Source organism: Phyllopteryx taeniolatus, chromosome 2 (genome assembly GCF_024500385.1).
Source record: "Phyllopteryx taeniolatus isolate TA_2022b chromosome 2, UOR_Ptae_1.2, whole genome shotgun sequence".
Lineage (NCBI taxonomy): Eukaryota > Metazoa > Chordata > Actinopteri > Syngnathiformes > Syngnathidae > Phyllopteryx > Phyllopteryx taeniolatus.
In genome coordinates this window covers 39,313,091-39,333,166 of record NC_084503.1, presented here as the reverse complement: position 1 = coordinate 39,333,166, position 20,076 = coordinate 39,313,091, and the positions used below count along the sequence as shown (strand labels likewise).

The 20,076-nt window shown below is 42.5% G+C and overlaps 1 protein-coding gene across 1 annotated transcript in view; it reads right to left on the bottom strand.

Annotated features, from left to right (window-relative positions):
* The window catches only part of LOC133474453 (SH3 and multiple ankyrin repeat domains protein 2-like), a 282,765-nt gene that overhangs the window by 87,652 nt on the left and 175,037 nt on the right, over window positions 1-20,076 (bottom strand). The window contains exons 14-15 of the mRNA XM_061766190.1: window positions 8,309-8,390; window positions 2,235-2,317 (exon numbers count right to left, since the gene is read on the bottom strand). Coding sequence (XP_061622174.1) covers window positions 2,235-2,317; window positions 8,309-8,390 — 165 coding nt within the window. The remainder of the gene's footprint in view (window positions 1-2,234; window positions 2,318-8,308; window positions 8,391-20,076) is intronic.

The window sequence follows — 20,076 nt, the reverse complement described above, 5'->3', positions numbered from 1 at the left end:
GAATGGGCCTTTTAATACGGTGCACCCTATGGTCGTGAAAATACGGTAATTGAATTGGTTTTTTTTTTAATGCTGTCCTTTATCAACTCCTAGGCAGGGACTGTTAATAGTTTGAAGTTTGGATTTTTATTGAAGGACATTCTTCTTTTTTGGGGTTGTTTTGTTGTTGGCCTTTGAAAAAAGATTTACATCAAAAAGAAGGGTAGTTGGAGATAGCTAAATAGAACATGGAGAGACAGAAGAATTCCTGTTATCTATTTAAATACAAAATAACAAACAAATACCACTGATGTCTTTTATCACAAATTTGATTTCTCGTGTTTATAATATTAAAGTTTGTTTATTCCAGATACAGTGTTTAAGCAAAACTTAAGTTTGTTGTCATATGATAAACTTAACGCTACATTTCTGCAGAGAAGGGAAACATGCACATCGCAGTGATTTTTCATTAAATATTGAGTTTGGCCTGCGACGTTGTCCCAATTTTTTATTTTGGCCCACTTGTCCCCAATTTGAGTTTGACACCTCTGTGCTAAACAGTCAGCCACTGTGCTATTCTGTGGCTCTGTGCCTGGTTACAGTGCTGTTCTACAGTCAAAATAATAAATATTGTTAAATTAATACCCATCTGAGAGTGTCATTCAAAAGTGAGCATTATTATATATTTGTAAAGGCAGAATATTTAATACAGCTCATTAAATACAGCTCAGGTTGGAGCTCATTAGCTTGGGAAACTAACCATAATGGTGTGGTCAGATGCCAGTTCCTCTAATGATATTATAATACATTCTTTATCATGTGTGTTTTGAACAAAAACAACTTTAATTCATATAATTTAAATAATAATTTGAAATTCAACTCGATTGAACAACAGCATTGAAAGAGGTTTGGAAAATAAAAAGCAGCCTTAAAACGATAATTACCATGAAATTTGCGGCTAATCAAAATAGACTCAAGTCATTAGAAAGTCTCTACACTGATGAGTGGCTATGTGTTGTAAAAAAGTAGTCTACTGAGTACGGTTATGTATGAAGGAACCTAACCCCCCCGACATTAAAAGTGCACTACACACCACAAAAGGAGTTTTGTTTCATGAGCAACTTCCCTTTGACCTGTCATTAATTCGGTTTTAGCTGAGTTTGTGTTGCTTCTTTTTTCCACACACGGTTGCATCTGTTGCTTGCTCTTGGGGAGGTTAGAAAATATTGTGGCTGGAATGGCGACATGTGACACTTCCTATAAGTCATCCTACTGAAAAAAAAAAGACAGCCCATAAGCATGTGTGAGTCTTGCATGATTGGGAGGAGTATGTTTAGGTGTCCTTCTGTGAGGGTGACAGTGAGATATGGACAAAGCAGTCAAAAAGGATAGGAGAAGGACAGGGAGCAAAGAATAGCAGAATAGCAGAGAACAAACGAGGATGTAAGCCTATGTGACAGCTCAAGCATGAGTGTATGTTCGTGTGTTTTGTGTATGGGTGTTCACCCCCCTTGCAGGATAAGCACAGCTGGGTCAGTTCCCCAAGGTGATGGCAGCGTGTGTCAGAATGACTAGAATATTCCTCTTGTTTCTCAAGCCAATTCTCTCTTCCCTCTTCGTTCATCTCTATCTACTCCTTTCTTTCTGTGCTTTAAAGATGGGAGTTTGAAACACTAAATTTATCTCTTGACATAGCTGCAGCATAGACCAATCGCTCAACATTGTCGTGAAACATAACGTGGATTATGACATGATGAGAATTGTCATAGAAACTGATGCAGCAGTCCTAACTCTGTTTTTAGAGCCAATCTCAAGGCTTGGTGAAATATCAAACAGCCTGGTGAGGCCACTCACATCACAGACAATTCATGCTGTGCTCAGGAGAGATGCTGGTGCTTTCTGCAAGGTGCATCCAACTCAAAACTGGAAAAAGAGGGATTTGCGGAATGTTATGACAGCCCTGAAAGGTGGTGAAATGTGAAAACATTTCGAGGGAATCTTCCTCAAACTGCACCCTAAGAAATCCCATTACAAATAAAGTTTCAGCTTTAAAATCCAAAATGAGAATACACTCCATGTACTCCCAAACCTGCATTCCTAGATGAGTCAAACTACTATAACATACTACACAGCTCAAAAAGTAGGCTGTCATCATATGATCGAATGTGGAACTCTGACTGTTGTCATGAGTGGGTGATTTGAGGGGAATGCTGAAAATAATGGTCTGATTCAATTCAGAGAAGCGTGTCAATTACCTTTTGCCCCTCGTAGGACGAAGCCAAATCCTTCATTCTCCTTCTTCTGGAGTACCACCGTCTTCTCGTCCACCACGCAGTCGCTGTGGAGAAGATGCCGAGCAGAGCGGCCGTTAGCACAGCCCATCATTCGCAGCATGGCCACGGACGCCCTGGCCGAGTGGAGGTTCATGCTGGAGGAGAGCGAGTCCGGCCGGGGCAGGGCAACCCCGACCCCACCCCACCCCAGCGTGCTCTGTGTATATCACACGGTATGACAGTGGCCCCGGCAGCCCGGCGACAGCATCTCCAGAAAAGAGACGAGCCAAAATATACACGCACGCACGCACACACATACACACACACACACACACACACAAAAGTCAAGACGACGAAGACGACGTGCCTCCCTCGCTCCCTGCCCTCCCTTCTTTCGCCGCTGCTCCCTATCGCCTCCTGCGCGGAGAAGCGGTCTTGTTGCCGCGGTTACCCCCGCTCTTGCTGCTGCCTCTGCGGAGGCTCCTGCCAGCGATGTCGGTCTGCGCGCTCCAGGGGAGGCGACATTAGGCTGGGTGTGAGCGGCTCACGGCTCAAGCAGATGGAAAGCTGAAGCAGCTCGTCGGTTGGAAGACGGGCTTGATGTAGATGGAGCGCCAACGTGATGTGTGCGCCACTTCGCACTCGGAGACTGTTACAGTGTGTGCACGTGAGCGTGCGTGTAAAGATGCATGAGCCTCATTTACGACCGTCTGCATTTAACTCACCGACTAATCGGTTAATTGATTCCAATAAATCCTGAGGAGTGATGTCTGCCAGTTCAATTCCCTGTCGTTTGTTATGTCTTGTTTTACTAGTCACTACAAAGAACATGCTAACTGCATGGTGTCAACTTTAACCTTCATTTGTCACAGTGAAAAATGTACCAACTATCACCAAAACCATGAAAAAAAATCAGTTTGTCTGCTTTTCCCCTAAGTTGTATAAAATGTGGCTGCTTAATTTGAACTTCAGTGGAAGCTCACTTCAAGAACTTAAGGTGGAGCTTGCAGTTAAAAAAACAAAAAAACAAAGACTTTGTCATATATGTTAAACATGTCTGTATGACCTGATAGTAGAGTATTATTAAAATTATCTTCTGAAAAATCTTCCTTCTCTAGCCCCATTTTAGGCCTCTAATTTAATTCTAATTATTATTTTAAAACTTGCCCCACCGCGACAGGAACAGCCGATCAGAGACTGAAGAGACATAAGATGTGACCGAATAGTGTGTCAGTCATTTCCTCGTGCACACACATGTGGGCACCACCCGCAGTCTCACACGGACTTTTTATTTAGTGCTGGTTAGCAACAAAAGTTAAAAAGAAGGAAATAGACAGCTCTGGAGACATAACAAGGGTAAACGTTCGTCTCGTGCACATTATTGTTAGTCAGGGGTGTGGCTTTGGTCAGAGATGTGGGGGGGAGGGTTGGGGTGAAGTGAGGCTACATTAAAATCTTGCTAACAGTTTGAAACATGACTAACTCCACCTCTAATAAATAAATTAATAAATGAATTAATCCATTCCTACCCCAGAATGTGAAAACACTTTATTATGACGAAATAAGAAAGCTTGCTCACTAGTGAATCACTTTGTAAAGTCTTAGCCTTTTTGCATTACATAGCCTCAGTAACACTGACACCAGCAAGCTCTTTTTCATTCATCCACACCAAAGAATGAAACAAAATTTCTACCTCTTCTATAATTTGAGGTCGTTGCTTTGTCAAAACAGTCAGTCCTTCAGCCACATCGGCTGCTTTAATTTTCCTCTTTGTTTGTAACAATAGTACAGAAGGTATTTTTTGCCAAACCAACCGGACAGCAAGAACACAAACAGGAACATCCAATTTTCATGTTATACTACTTCCTTCTTGTTTTCAACAGTAAAATGATTAGGCTTCCAAATACTGTAACACGTTTGCTAGCATGTTTTAGTTTCTTTGGAGCCATACTAATTTAGCTAATTTGGCTAATTTAGCACAAACAACAAAGATACCTCAAATACGATGTTGATGCGGTAGGAGAAAAAGCACAACTGAGCCTTCCGTGTCGATACTGTCACTGTTTGTGAAACGAAGCATAGTACATAAACCGAGGCAATATTTCTACGAAAATGTTGTCCGTAAACTGAATTCTTCATCCAGTGGGGCATTTGTAGACCCAGGTCCCCTATATATTTCTCTCCAAATTATCCACTTGGTGGAATAGCACTACTGCCTTACATGAATATTTCCTCAAGTTTCCCCCTCTAATGTTGCCTTTTATTGAAAATATTTTGGCCTCCTGCAATGGGTATGTCCCATCTGTCACCATGGTCAATCCGGTGTGGTGAAAAAGAGCTGCCAAAGAACCAGTTGTGGAAGAGTATGACAGGCCAAGTGTGCTCTACTAGGCATAGGTGTTCATTATTCGAGCTATATTGCATCCAAGGATTACACTGAATACACACGGTCAGACAGACAGAGACAAAGAGAGAGAGACAGAGAGCGAGCGAGAGATGCAATCCTAGCCACTGTTCCCCTAGCAACACGATCTGTCTGGAGAGGAAGGAGGCCCGCACTGTTGACACACAGAAGGTTATCTCACAGCATTCCCTTACACACACACACACACGTGCGCGCGCACGCACGCACGCACACACACACACACACCTTCAGCCACCCGAATCTGACAGCTTCAATAGGTCAGTGCACTGCAGCATGCAATGCGAGCCTGACAATTTATCTACAATGTAATCTTTTTCAACAAGTGACGGCAGGGGGTGGGGTGGGTGGTCGGGTTAAAGGAATGGGACTCTCTCGATGAGGGAAAAGCTGGCTGACAGACTGTGAGGATGAAGTGCGAGTTTACCCCAGGAAATCCAGCATCTGGGCTGCACAATGGGAGGGGTGGGAGATTGTTCAGCAAGGAAATACATTTGCTGAACTTGACTATTAGCCATTGTGGACAAGGATTCCAAACCTCTGCAAAAAAATTAAATAGAGCATTCATCTGCATTGATTAATCTGCGGCATGTGACTTTTTAATAGGCCCTCTGTCAACAGCATCATCGGCACTGTCAGCACAGAACTGATTCATCATGTAGAAAAAATAACATCTGTCTCCCCTGTCTGTCCACCTCTGTCTTTCAGGATTCAGCCCCATGCAGGCAACAAAGACCAATTGCCAGCGCACTAGTCCAATGTCAAGGGCAATGGAAGAGAAGCTGCTCGAGGAATACCCCAAAAACATTTACTCATCAATCGGTCGACATTTGACCAGATCAAAGTGTATTTTAAGCATTAAAAAAAACATCCATCCATGATTTAATGCATCATTAATTCTTGTCCTCATGGGTTGCGGCGAGCTGGAGCCTATCCCGGCAGACTTTGGGTAGACCCTGGCCTGGTTGCCAGCCAATCAGAGAGCACATGCAAACAAACAACAATTCATCCTCACATTCACACCTATGGACAATTTTGATTATTTAATTAACCTACCATGCATGTTTTTGAGAAAACCCAAGCAAGCTCGGAAAGAACATGCAAACATGCAGACGGGATATGAACTCGGGACTCTCGACTGTGAGGCTGACCACGACGACGCTGTACTGTGTATTAACAACCAATACTTTGTTATGTTTACAAATATGAAAAGTCATAATAAAGGACAAAAATCATATTGTGATTTTTTTTCTTACACTATAGCAATAATTTAAGATAAAATGCAATATATTTTTAAGATTATTCTCATTTACATACGTGTGAAGTGAAAGAATAGCCAAAGGTGGCCAACGCGTCAAGGATTCTCTTCTCACAGTCCAAAAATATGAATGTTAATTGAAGACTCTCAAGTGGCTAAATACTAGATGTGCCTGTGAGCAGAGGTGCTGCCAGGGAAATATCACTCTGGGCCCCACCACTTCAATGTCGAAAATTGAAAATACTGTTTGTATGTAATACAGTCCAGTCAATCATTGGCCGTTATAATTTGTCATCACTTTTCACCCCTCACGGTGCCTCTGCATAGGAGTTGTGAATGGTTGTTTGGTTCTATGTGTCGGTCCTATGATTGACGTGATTATTCGAAGGTGTCCACTGTGCCTCGCTCTAAATCACATGGGAGCCTGTGACCCTGAAAGCGATAAGTGGTCCAAAATATTGAATGCAAGTGCCACTATATTAGCAAGACCTTATTCATAAAACCGTTTTTCAAAAACATGTTCTTTCTTGTGGCTTTTCTTGAACATACTTACATGTGGTGAGCTTTCGTCAAAAGGGACTCAGCCTGAGGATTTCTAAGTTTAGATCTTTCAGTCATTTAGGTAATTACAGCAATTTACCTCTTCCAGTGTTTAAATGAAACTCATTCAAAGAATAGTGCAAATTAATTTGTTTACTGAATAATGATGATAGAGTTAGTATTACCCACCATGATTTTATGTCATTGGCATTATGTTTTGTGTTGATCATTTTCAAGTAGTGTCATTACCCCTTCATCAACTGGGACAATAGCAGAATAACTAAATTGCGCTACTGGATATGTTAACGATGGCTTGCTGATAATTTACTCACTAATTTTCATGAGTGAGTAGAGATGTAGCTGCTGTTTGCCACCACATACTGTACAGTACCTTGAAGAAGTATTCATACGTACCCCTTGAACTTTTCCACATTTTGTGACCTTAGAATCACAAACTTGAATGTATTTTGTTGGGATTTTATGTGATAGACCAGCACAGAGTCACATATAATTGATAATAATTGAAAATGATACACGGTTTTCAATATTTTAAGCGAATATATGCAGCCATAAAGAAACAGACTACGTCCAAATCTCTCCGACCCTCCCTGACCAGGAACCGGGTCATAAAATGTAATTTCTAATCAATACGCCACGATAGTGCTGTTAATAAGGCCCAAATTTACGAACTTTGACAGGCCACGCCACACCGCTTACCAGATAAGTAACATTCACTCCATTACGCCTTGCTACTATGCCAGCACCTTAGCAACCTGTTGCTGTGATCACGTGGGCTCTGCTGCATAGAAGTGCTAGAGCAGAGGATAGAATGGACTGCTTGTGTAGAGTAAGACTGGTAAAATGGGAGATTTTAGATCCAGTCCGATCCGATCCTTGTTTTTTTGCTGACATCGGACAGATTTCGGATCTCAAAGATCGGATAGGGACGCCCCTACTAAAAACCATACATTCAGATGAATTTTTAATAAATTGCAGATTAATTTTTAATGAATTTGCGTGAACTGATAAAAAGTCATTCTCTCCTTCACTCAATCAACGCCAAAGTTTGCAGATTTAGGGGTGCGACATACATAAGTCTAAAGTTTATGCAAGATCGGTTGGAAAAACATGGTCATCATTAAGTCTTTGCAAGGGCTTACAGCAAATTGGCCATAACTAATGTCCATTCCTCCGATCTTTATCAAACTTTGTGAATATTGTATGAATGAGTGGGTGAAGGAAAATACTGTACATAGAGTGGAGTGAATTGATTCCACTGAAATGGAAGTGGTAATCATTGGCTATAAATTATCTTTTTAAGTACATTGGCATTATATTTAGGTTATACTACTAGCTATGTTACTAAGTATACTTGGCTTGTATTGAGTATACATTGCTGTCCTTAAATAAGTCAACTTGGAATTAATACATCAACTGATCCACCATAATACAAAACTGTTAAGCTTACACTTTTTCTTTCACAAACACACACACACACACACACACACACACACGCACACAACAGTGAATTTGACTGCAGTGAACAAGACAGCAAAGTAAAGGAACTTAGGCACACATTGTGAAATGCTTAGGATTGAATGCCACTTTTCATTAAGTTCTTCACTGAGCTAAAAAGGAAAAGCTTGTATTTTGTATTGCACATGCACTTGCCTGATGATTGCAACCTCAATCAATCAAATTTAAAATACATTTGACATCTGTAACAGCCTCCAAAACGTTAAAGGGAAATCTCTGAAAGCCTGCAAAGGTTGACGAGTATCTAAGTGCAAAATTGAAATCAAGGTAATTTCACAAGATGACTTTGTAAGGGCTTACCTGGAGGCATCAAAGCTGTCATAAGAGCCCACAGTGTAGTGTCTGAACAATTTCCGTCTGTCAGCACGGTCCGCTCGGGAATCTGGCACATCACAACAATGAGATCAATGTTAACATCTGATTTGGAGGTTTGGAGTAACATCATCCATCTTCTCAGGCAATCCAATCCAATACATTTACTTCTAAACACACACACTCAAGATGGTAAGACAGTTACCACCAGGCTTTCTTTTGCGTTTGGGTCAAGGTGGGGGTTTGCATGTGTGTGTCAATGACAGAGAATTAAAAAAAGTTTCAAAGCACAAAAAGATTCAAGTGTCAAATTAACATTTCCTGTGATACAATACGCATTAGTCTAAATGCATTTCACTAAATAAAAAGAGCAGATCCAGAGGCTTTTAATGTAGGCTGATGAAGTTGAAAATAAAATTCTTCTAATCAAAATATCAGTGTTGGTAACATTATGAATATGAATAACACTCCCTGTTAAAACTTTGAATGTCTGCGTCATTAACATGAACAAGATCTCAATAACCCTTTAATGACTTTGACCTTGATGTTGATACAAAAAAAAAAGTGTAAAAACACATTACTGATCCCAGAGAGCAGCACCTTAAAACTAACAAATCTAAAAATAGAATACATTAAATAAAAGGAAGGACATTTTATTACAGCGCTAAGATTCCTCTTGTCTTCTATGTTTGTCATATTCAGTCCCTACAATGCCCCATTTTTTCCTTCACATAGTCTTTTAGACCAGCTGTCGCACTTTCACAGAAACGCCATCCCCCCTGATCCGGCTTACATCTTGTCATCTTTACAGGAACATTTTCTTCTCCCCCTAACTCTGTGCCCACAGTGTCAGATTGGAGGAGGAAAGATGCAGCTAGAGGAACAGATCAAGCAACCGCACAAGAGCAATTTAAAAAAATAAAAAAATAAGGGGAGGACTGGTATAAAGTCTGTGTGTGCAAGAAAAAAAATAGGTACGCTAAGTAAAAACTGCAGTCTAATTGCTTCCACTTGGCCTCTATGACCACAGATCATTACATTTATCATGACATAAAAGCAGTACACTCTCTGCTCTGGCTGCTCAGTACAAGAACGGAATTTCTACTGAGAATTGAGCTGCGTTTAGTCTCAAACGCCACAATTCTCTCAAGAATCCGATTATTGCACCCATATTATCAGCCTGGTGGAAAAGTCTAGAGACTGCACAATCTCAGACAGCACCCTATCATTTCTCCCCAATCTGGCATAATCCCAATTTTTAGATTAACAAAATACCCCTTTACTACAGCGCAGGGGAACAAAGTGCAATTGACCGCCTACATCACCTGTTCAAAAATAATGCATTCATGTCATGTGAAAATTTACTCCAAGAATTTCAAATTAGAGGTGGTAATTTCCTTCAATACTATAAAATAAGAACAGCAATCCTTAAAAGAGTCCCAACTCGTATAAGTACTTTACAACCACCCGTTTTTGTTAAGAAAATAGTGCAACTACTCTCACAAAACAAAAAAGGACTTTCAAAACTATACAATTTAATTCTAATTGAATACACTTACCAATTGCAAAATGGGAAAAAGACCTCTCTGTCATGAACGGAACAGAGGATAGGACCCAAAAATGCACAACTCCAAAACAAATGGACAGTTTCCAAAAAGAGAGGTTTAATAGACAGGCATAGGTCGGTACACAGGCAAGCAATCCAAGAAAGGCAACAGTATCCAAAAACATGAGGCAAAGAGGCGAGGTCGATAATCGGAACAGGGTCAAATCTTACTGTGAGTCTGTGACGTGGAAACAAGGAATGCTGGAACGCGACGACAAGGTACAACGAATTGGCGACGAGAGGGAATGAGACACGAGGTTAAATACAAGGGGTAATTAGGGTGAACGATGCTCACAGGAGCAGGTGTGTGTGAAAACAAGGGGGAAGACAAAACCCGGAACACACACCCATGACAGTAGCCGCCCCACCCCTTAACGGCCGGCCCCAGACGGCCCCGGGGCCCCTGGATGCGCAAGCGGGAAGTCCCGAATGAGCGAATCATCCATGATAAACGCAGACGGCATCTATGAACGTTCCTCAGGCCCATAGCCCTCCCAGTCCACCAGATATTGAAACCCCCTCCCCCTCCGACGAGACGACAACAGCCGCTTCACAGAGAAGACAGGGCCCCCATCCACAAACCGGGGGGGAGGAGGGGGCCTGGGAGGTGGGACCAGAGGGGACTCCCGGGCTGGCTTGAGTAGGCTGACGTGAAAAGCAGGGTGGACCCGCATTGACCTTGGGAGCCTCAGCTTCACGGTGACAGGGTTGATGAGCTTTGTGATGGGGAAGGGCCCAACGAACCTGGGAGCGAGCTAAGATCATGTCCATACTAAAAACGGAGTCTGTGCCCCCTCTAGCCAGTGCCTCCACTCCATCAAAGCCACCTTGACTGCTAGCAGTTCACGGTCACCAATGTCATAATTTTTCTCAGCTGGCGTCAGTTTTTTTGAGAGAAAAGCACAAGGATGTAATTTATCATCCTTGAGAGATTTCTGGGAGAGCACTGCTCCTATTCTGGCATCAGACGCATCGACTTCTACCACAAACTGCTGTTTGAGATCTGGCAAAGTAAGGATGGGAGCGGAGGTAAAGCTCGATTTAAGTTTTTGAAAAGCTGCCTGACAAAGCGGGTTCCATACAAAAAGTTTGTGTGGCGAGGTAAGATCATGCAAAGGAGAGGCTATAGAACTGAAATTTCTGATGAATTTTCTGTAGAAGTTTGCGAACCCTAAGAACCTTTGTACATCTTTGCGTGACGTGGGAGTAGACCAATTAATAACTGCCTCGACTTTGCAAGGGTAAATTTTGACTTCACCTTGAGCCAGGACGAAACCCAGAAAAGAAACAGACGCCTTGTGGAACTCACATTTCTCAGCCTTGACATATAGTTGATTCTGCAGTAACTGCTGCAATACAGAGCGGACATGAATAATGTGAGTCTCCTCATCCGAATATCAAAATGTCGTCCAAATAGACAAAAACATAAATATTTAACATGTCACGCAGGACATCATTGACGAGGTTTTGGAAAACAGCTGGAGCGTTAGTAAGTCCAAAAGGCATTACCGAATACTCAATGTCCCGTTGGTGTGTTGAATGCTGTTTTCCATTCATCCCCCTCCCTTATCCTGACTAGATGATATGCATTTCTTAAGTCCAGTTTGGTGAAAATCTTGGCTCCCTCCATGAACTCAAACGCGGTGGAGATAAGAGGAAGAGGGTACCTGTTTTTTACAGTTATCTTGTTGAGACCCCGATAATCGATACAGGGTCACAGGGTCTTGTCCTTTTTGTCCACAAAGAAAAATCCTGCTCCCACAAGGGATGAAGATGGGCTCATGATCCCGGCTGCCAGTGATTCTTCCACGTACTCCTTCATGGCCATGTGTTCCGGCCCTGAAAGAGAGAACAACCTCCCTCGTGGGGGTGTGGTTCCAGGCAGCAAGTCAACAGCACAGTCATAAGGTCTGTGGGATGGAAGGGATTTGGCCTTGGACTTGGAAAAAAGGTCTTTAATATCCTGGTAACAGGTGGGCACTTGAGATAAATCAGGATCCCCAGATGGGGTCTGTGGATTGTCCTTAGAAACATAGCCCTGAACATCACATGGCGGCTTGAAACAGTTCCGGCCGCAATTGCTGCCCCATGACATAACCTGCCCAGAGGACCAGTCAATGTGGGGGTTATGTAATTTCAACCATGGGTTCCCTAAGATAAGGTCATGATTCATGGCATCAAAAACATGAAAACTAATGCGTTCCGAGTGAGAATCAGGAAATGTCAATGTGAGTGTTTGAGTGCGGTGAGTGATCTTGCCCATAAAACTGCCGTCTGCAGCATAGGTGTTGCGGTGGCGTTTTATTTGAAAGGTTCTAAGGTGCATACGTCTAACGAGGAGGGAGTTAAGTAAGTTAGCGTCAAAACCAGAGTCAATTAATACAGGTGTATGAATTTCTTGATCAGGAGAGCATACTGGCACTTTAGGAAGAACCCGTGTAGGGTCTTCCTTAATGAAATTCCGACTCACCTCTCCCGTGCCCTTGCTCCCAGCAACTTTGACATGACAGTTGCTCACGGAATGACCCAACTGACCGCAGTAGAAGCACCGCCCTTCCCTCAGCCGGCGTTGACGTTCCTCAGGGGAGAGACGGAACCTGCCCAGTTGCATGGGTTCATCCGTGGGGATGCTAGTCAGTGGGTTGAGACCGGAACCAGGGTATCTTCGTCGATTTTTACGGCGAGAGCGATGAGAGTGTCCAAGTCGGTCGGCAGGTCTAGCGGGACTAAATGATCCTTGACGGCGGGGGATAGTCCTTGAAAAAAGGCATCGAGTAGCGCCCGATTATTCCAATGACTCTGAGCTGCTAGAATGCAAAACTCAATCACGTAATCTGACACCCTGCGCTTGCCTTGTTGTAAGGTGACAAGGGAGCGAGCTGCCTCACGATCTGGTGTGGAAAATTGAAAAATTTGCTCCATAGTCTTTACAAAAAAAGCCCGTGAATGACACGCGGCGGAATTGCAGCTCCATTCAGCAGTAGCCCACGCCTCTGCACGACCAGTCAGGTGGGAAATGACAAAAGTGATTTTTGCCCGCTCGGTGGGGAAGGCAGCTGCCTGCAGCTCAAAGTGGAGTTCGCACTGCGTGATGAACGGCTTGATGTTCCCAGAATCTCCAGAGAACCTCTCCGGTCGAGAGAGCTGTGGGCAGACAGCAGCGGAGGTGGCAGGTGGCTGCATGGTGACTGCTTCACATGGAAATGTTGGTACCGTGGCGGTATCGGGTGTGGTGCCAACTGGTGACACTCTCAGGGTGTACTGACAATGAATAATGCGTGCAACTCTGAAGAAATACATTCTCAATGACAAAAAAACAGTAATTAACAACTATCCATCCATCCATCTATTCTCAGTATCTCTTCTCCTGTTCAGGGTCGCGGAGTGCTGGAGCAGAATTGGGGCGAAAGGTGGACGACACCCTGAGCTGGTTGCCAGTCAGTCGCAGGGCACATATAGACACGGACATCCACTCGCACTCACGTTCACACCGTTAATATACATCTTTTTCTCTCAACACATTTCTTGCAACCCTGTTGACTATTCGCAACAAAACGTGTACGGTTCTGTGATCACGCCCAAAAATCTTATGCCTAGATCAGACTACAGGGTTTTTGCACCGATATTGGCCTGATTAGCTATCAAAACCGATTTCCCAGATCGGGCCCGACATATTTTGTAGGGAACGACAAACTTCTTGTAGTGTGACATAATCCACGACCAACGATTTGGCCCTACGATGGCCCTACGATGCCAAAATTATATGTCTTGCATGTTTGATTTTTTTGATATCTTCCGTGTAGTGTGACATATCAATGACAACTCTCAGACAGTGCAGCTTGACCAACAGGATTGCGTATTGTGACCGGTGCTTCACCACCCGTGCTTGCTGTTGTCAACATTTATTCATGCGCACAAACCGATGTTTACCGAAGCTTTAGAGCATGATTCGACAGAACTTCGGCATGTTTACATACAACCGTTAGTGCTAGCACTAGCTTACTAGGCTACATAATGTTTTGTTGCCTGCTTGCAAGCTGTATCATATTAAACATGAAAATAGCTTAAGCAATCCTTGAATGAACTTCCTCTCCCGAGCACCGGTTGAGCACCGGTGACGACCACCACACGTTTTTCCTCATTTTGCCCCCCACACGCACACACATAATACATTGTCACAAACGGTGACACGTTTTCTGGTTCTGCCTCTCCAACAGTGTTTGATTTGACAAGATACAGCCCAGTGATCATAAAAGACGGGACGCGATAGTATCGGATATACGTCATGTAGTGTTGCCACTATCTGACCGAGATACGGCAAGATTTTATGGTAGTATTCTGACAGAGTGAATACCATTAAACATTCAGGTTTATCCAGCTGGGAGCTAGGATATATGCCTAAAAGTCATGATATGGTCAAAATACTTACTTGCGTAATGATTCTGCACGCTGTGTAAAAGGAAGACCTCACAAATAAACATGCTCAACCGATACTTGTCATTTTGCCAAACGCTAAAAAAAAACTATTGTTAAACTAGAAAGATAAACGAGCTACCAGCATCAAACAATGGCAAAATCTTATCATAGAGTGTATAACACGAGACTATACATAGCAAAATAGGAATTCTAAGGTAAAAAAAAGACTTATGGGAATTTATTATTTTAACCCTTTAGAGAAAAATGATCTTGATAAGCAAATTCTGCATTAGAAAATTGATCTAAAATTAAGGAAAAATAAACTTATAAATTATAGCAAATTTTAAGATATAATTGCTAATAACAAGCAACAAAGGCTTTGCATAAAATCCAGAACAGAAGAGCAAGAATTCTTTCTTATTTTAAGATTGCACAACTTCTCAATTTAAGAAATTAGGGAATTACACCATTTAAAGTTTGAATTCATCTGTTTTTTGCACCACACAAACAACTAAATACTTATAAATGCATGTCATGAAAATACAGTTTAACCTATTTCAGAAAAAGGTTGTCAAATATTTTAACCGAGGTGGTTAAAAAGCTTCTCTGTGGCAGGGCCCCGGGGGTGGATGAGATTCGCCCGGAGTTCCTAAAGGGTCTGGATGTTGTGGGGCTGTGCTGGTTGACACGCCTCTGCAACATCGCGTGGACATCGGGGACAGTGCCTCTGGATTGCCAGACTGGGGTGGTGGTCCCCCTTTTTAAGAAGCGGGACTGGAGGGTGTGTTCCAACTACAGGGGGATCACACTCCTCAGCCTCCCTGGTAAGGTCTATTCAGGGGTGCTGGAGAGGAGGGTCCGTCGGGAAGTTGAATCTCAGATTCAGGAGGAGCAGTGTGGTTTTCGTCCTGGCCGTGGAACAGTAGACCAGCTCTACACTCTTGGCAGGGTCCTCGAGGGTGCATGGGAGTTCGCCCAACCAGTCTACATGTGATTTGTGGACTTGGAGAAGGCGTTCGACCGTGTCCCTCGGGGTGTCCTGTGGGGGGTGCTTGGGGAGTATGGGGTACCGAACCCCCTGATACGGGCTGTTCGGTCCCTGTATGACCGGAGTCAGAGTTTGGTCCGCATATCCGGCAGTAAGTAGGACTCGTTTCCGGTGAGGGTTGGACTCCGCCAAGGCTGCCCTTTGTCACAGATTCTGTTCATAACTTTTATGGACAGAATTTCTAGGCACAGCCGAGGCGAAGAAGGGTTCCGGTTTGGTCTCCTCAGTATTGCATCTCTGCTTTTTGCAGATGATGTGGTTCTGTTGGCTTCATCAAGCCGTGATCTCCAACTCTCACTGGAGCAGTTCGCAGATGAGTGTGAAGCGGCTGATATGAGAATCAGCACCTCCAAATCTGAGACCATGGTCCTCAGTCGGAAAAGGGTGGCGTGCCCTCTCCAGGTCGGGGATGAGATCCTGCCCCAAGTGGAGGAGCTCAAGTATCTTGGGGTCTTGTTCACAATTGAGGGAAGAATGGAACGGGAGATTGACAGGCGGATCGGTGCAGCGTCTGCAGTGATGCGGACTTTGTATCGATCCGTTGTGGTAAAGAAGGAGTTAAGCCGGAAGGCAAAGCTCTCAATTTACCGGTCGATCTATGTTCCTACCCTCACCTATGGTCACGAGCTGTGGGTCGTGACCGAGAGAACAAAATCCCGGAAACAAGCGGCCGAAATGAGGGTGTCCGGGCTCTCCCTTAGAGATAGGGTGAGAAGCTCAGTCATCCGGGAGGATCTCAGAGTAGAGCCGCTGCTCCTCCACATCGAGAGGAGCCAGATGAGGTGGCTGGGGCATCTGATTCGGATGCCTCCCGGACGCCTCCCTGGTGAGGTGTTCCGAGCACGTCCAAACGGGAGGAGACCCCGGGGACGACCCAGGACACGCTGGAGAGACTACATCCTTCGGCTGGCCTGGGAACGCCTCGGGATCACCCCGGAAGAGCTGGATGAAGTGGCTGGGGAGAGGGAAGTCTGGGCGTCCCTGCTAAAGCTACTGCCCCCGCGACCCGACCTCGGATTAGCGGTAGAAAATGGATGGATTATGAGTTACTGTATGTCAACGATAACAATTGTAGAAAACTGTAAAAATCCGCCGAGGTATATAAATATGGTTTATTGGATGACGTGGAGGTGTGAACCGGCGTGCAGCGGAGAAGGGTTGCCTCCGCGCAGCCCATTAATCCCTGGTAATTGCACACCTGGAAGTATACCATGGTCACATGCCAATGAAAAGATTTAACGAAACTTCCAATTTATAATTTCAAACGCTTTGTAGTCAAAATAGAAAGTTTTAGGAAAACATTTTTTTCCCTTGCAAAGCCTGAGGGATTGACTAAAAGGAGTCCAATATCATAACTTTCTAAGGGAATGTAAATGCTATTCAGTACTCCAGCAAATACATTTTGTAGTTTGGCAATAACAAACAGGTGTGACGACAAAGTCAGGTTTTATGATGTGTATCAATGCAATAGGCTGTTAAATAGTATAAGGCTTTTAAACCACATGAAAAGTTATGTTGGTTTTTAAAAATAATCCTAGTGTAGTTACTTGATATTAAAGGGGATCTGACTGAAAAGTCATGATAGTTTAACAAAATTCAATTTGTACTGAAAATGATCAAATAGTTTTGAGGGAGAGTAATTTGAATGCATAAGCCCCCCAAGATTTCTCTTTTTTTTCAACATATATTATGCTTTAAAGACCCAGGTTTATGCCGTTTTATCCATTGTATTCCAGGGAAGAAAATTTTTACCGTAATTTCTCATGTATAATGCGCATTTTTCGCCCAAAAAATTGTCAAAAGTCAATAGTGCGCACTATACATAGGTATAAGGGCAAATGGAAAAAAACTTTCATATTTTATAAATGTATTCCGCTATCTAGTGGTTATGAAAAAGCTGTACACATTCATTCCAAAATGCCACTGCCACCTAGTGGTTATAAAAAAGGTGTAGACTACACTTTCATTCCAATATGACAGGGGTACGTATGACTGCAGATATGTACAGTTGGGCTCGTAAGTTGACATACCCTGGTAGAATTTGTGAAATATTGTTCTTTTTTTTTTTTTTTTTTTTTTTTTAAATATGACTGAGGACTGAACAACAACCATCATTAATTTCTTCATGGTTGTGTTTTGTTTAACGATAATGCTTTTCTGCGTTTAATTTGAACCCCATTGTAATAAAATTAAATGTGTTTCGCCTGGTCCTTCATGTTTTCTTTAAAGAATTGTACCCATCTTACAAATTTTGCCTGGGTAATCAAACATATGAGCACAACTGTGTGTTTTCCAATTTACTAAATAAAAATAGAGCTATGAATTTCAAAATAAGAGCAAGTAAATATAAAAAAAGGATTACGTGTTCAAATAAAGTGCTTCAGAATAATTATTTGAAAAAAACTAACAAAATACAGATAATACTTCATGTTTTGATCATATGGGTAGAAGCAAAATAATGCATTGTAAAAATGTATTATACATAGAAGGGTTTTTCAGAATTTTGAGGTCAACTTTGGGGTGCGTGTTATACAAGGGTGCGCATTATACACGAGAAATTACGGTAGATATTGAGACATAATTTTCCAGATGCAGCACAATGCCAAATGGCTTGCACAGCTGCCTGACAGACAAAAAGGTTTGGGCTAGTACAGGGGATGTTCGGGCCTTTCTGTTCATGGGTGTGGTTTCTTTTCTGTAAAATAGATTACAAGGTTTAAGTGACAACATTTTAGAATTTATCTTAAATTCATGTTGTCGCTGCCCAATGTTGACACTTGTGTTAGCGTGCAATTTGGGCATCCGCCCTCTTCAGTGAGTAAACAGTGATATTGTGTATGTATCACAAGTAATATACATTGCCATGAAAAACGTATTTGTCCCCTTCTGAAATTCCTATTTTTTTGTTCCCCCGTCGAGGATCATCAAACAAATGTAAATATCAGACAAAGATAACCGGAGCAAACATAAAATGCAGTTTTTAAATTGTGATTTTATTAATTAAAGAAAACAAAACTATTTAAAGCTTCCTGGCCCTGTGTGGGGGGGGGGGAACTGTGGCTAATCACATTTTTTTTGGAAAGAGTTCATTTTCACTGACCACACCCTAGTCTGATTATTTCCAGACGTGTTCAATCAAGGAATCATATATAGAGAACCTATTTGACAAAATGAAGTTGGCTAAAATATCTAAAAAAAACTGCAATAAAATGCCACAATCCAAAGAAATTCAAGAACAGTCGAGAAACAAAGTAATTGACATCGATCAGTCTTGAGAGGGTTAAAGCCATTTCACGCTTTAGGACTTAAGCAAACCACAGTGAGAGCCCTTATCCACACATGGAAAAAACGTGGGGCAGTGCTGAACCTTCCCAGGAGTTCCGGCCAACCAACATTACCCCAAGAGCACAGCGATGACTCAACCAGGAGGTCACAAAGGAACCCAAGACAACATATAAAGGACTTGCCTCAATTAAGGTCAGCGTTCATGACTCAACAATAAGAAATTAACTGGGCCAAAATGGCGTCCATAGCAGAGTTCCAGGGCAAAAAGCACTGCTGACCAAAAAGAACATAAAGGCTTGTCTTACTTTTGCAAAAAACTAAACATCTGAATTATTCCCAAGACTTTTAGGAGAATATTCTATGGACTGACGAGATGAAAGTTGAACTTTTTGGAAGGTGTTTTTTTGTTTCAGCTTGCGTAAGTGTAAGTACACAGAATTTCAGAAAAAGAACATCATACCAACAGTCAAACATAGTGGTGGTAATGTGATGGTCTGGGGCTGTGTTGGATTTATCTTACCCAACATTATAAAAAATAGACACAAAAGGAATGAAGACACTGGTTTCTTTTTCTCATGAGGAGGGCGTATGGGAGATTGTTCAGATCACAGCCTCTCAACACGCTCTAACCAATCTCTCCCGTCGCTCCTGCATTTATTTGAAAATAGGAGGGTTTTTCCCAGACATAATGTTCTAAACAATAAGACGCAACACAAAACATTGGACCAACACCTGTCACGTCCCCGACCACATCCGATCACGTCCTTGGTCCAGGCGCCCTTCCATCGGATGATGCTGAGTCATCTTTTTGAAGGCGAGACATCTAAAATCGTTCATAATACTAATGCAAGCTAAGCAAATAAATGATAACTTCTAGAATATATTTAACAGGCTGTTTTGCTCTTTCAGGACCTGAATGACTTGGCTTGAATTCTGCTCGTTACCAAAAAATCCAGAATGTTCGGCGATCAGTTATCGACCTCAAGTTGAAGCCCATTTGGGTTATGTGGCAGGACAACGATCCAAAACACACCAGCAAGTCAACTTCTGAATGGCTTAAAAAAACAAAATTAAGGTTTTGCAGTGGTCAAGTCAAAGTACGGACATGAATCCGATTAAAATTCTGTAGTAATTACTGAATTAAAACAATTCTGGAAGGAAGAGTGGGCCAAAATATCTCCACAGAGATGTGAATGACTCGTTGCCAATTATATAAAAGGCTTGATTTCAGTTGGTGCCGCTGAGTGTGGTCCAGCCAGTTGTAAGGATTAGGAGATAATTACAGGTAGCTTTGAATCATTTTTTTCCCCCCTTGATAAATACAAATCACCATTTTAAAAACTGTATTTTATGTTTACTTGGGTTATCTTTGTCTGATATTTATTTATTTATTTATTTGTC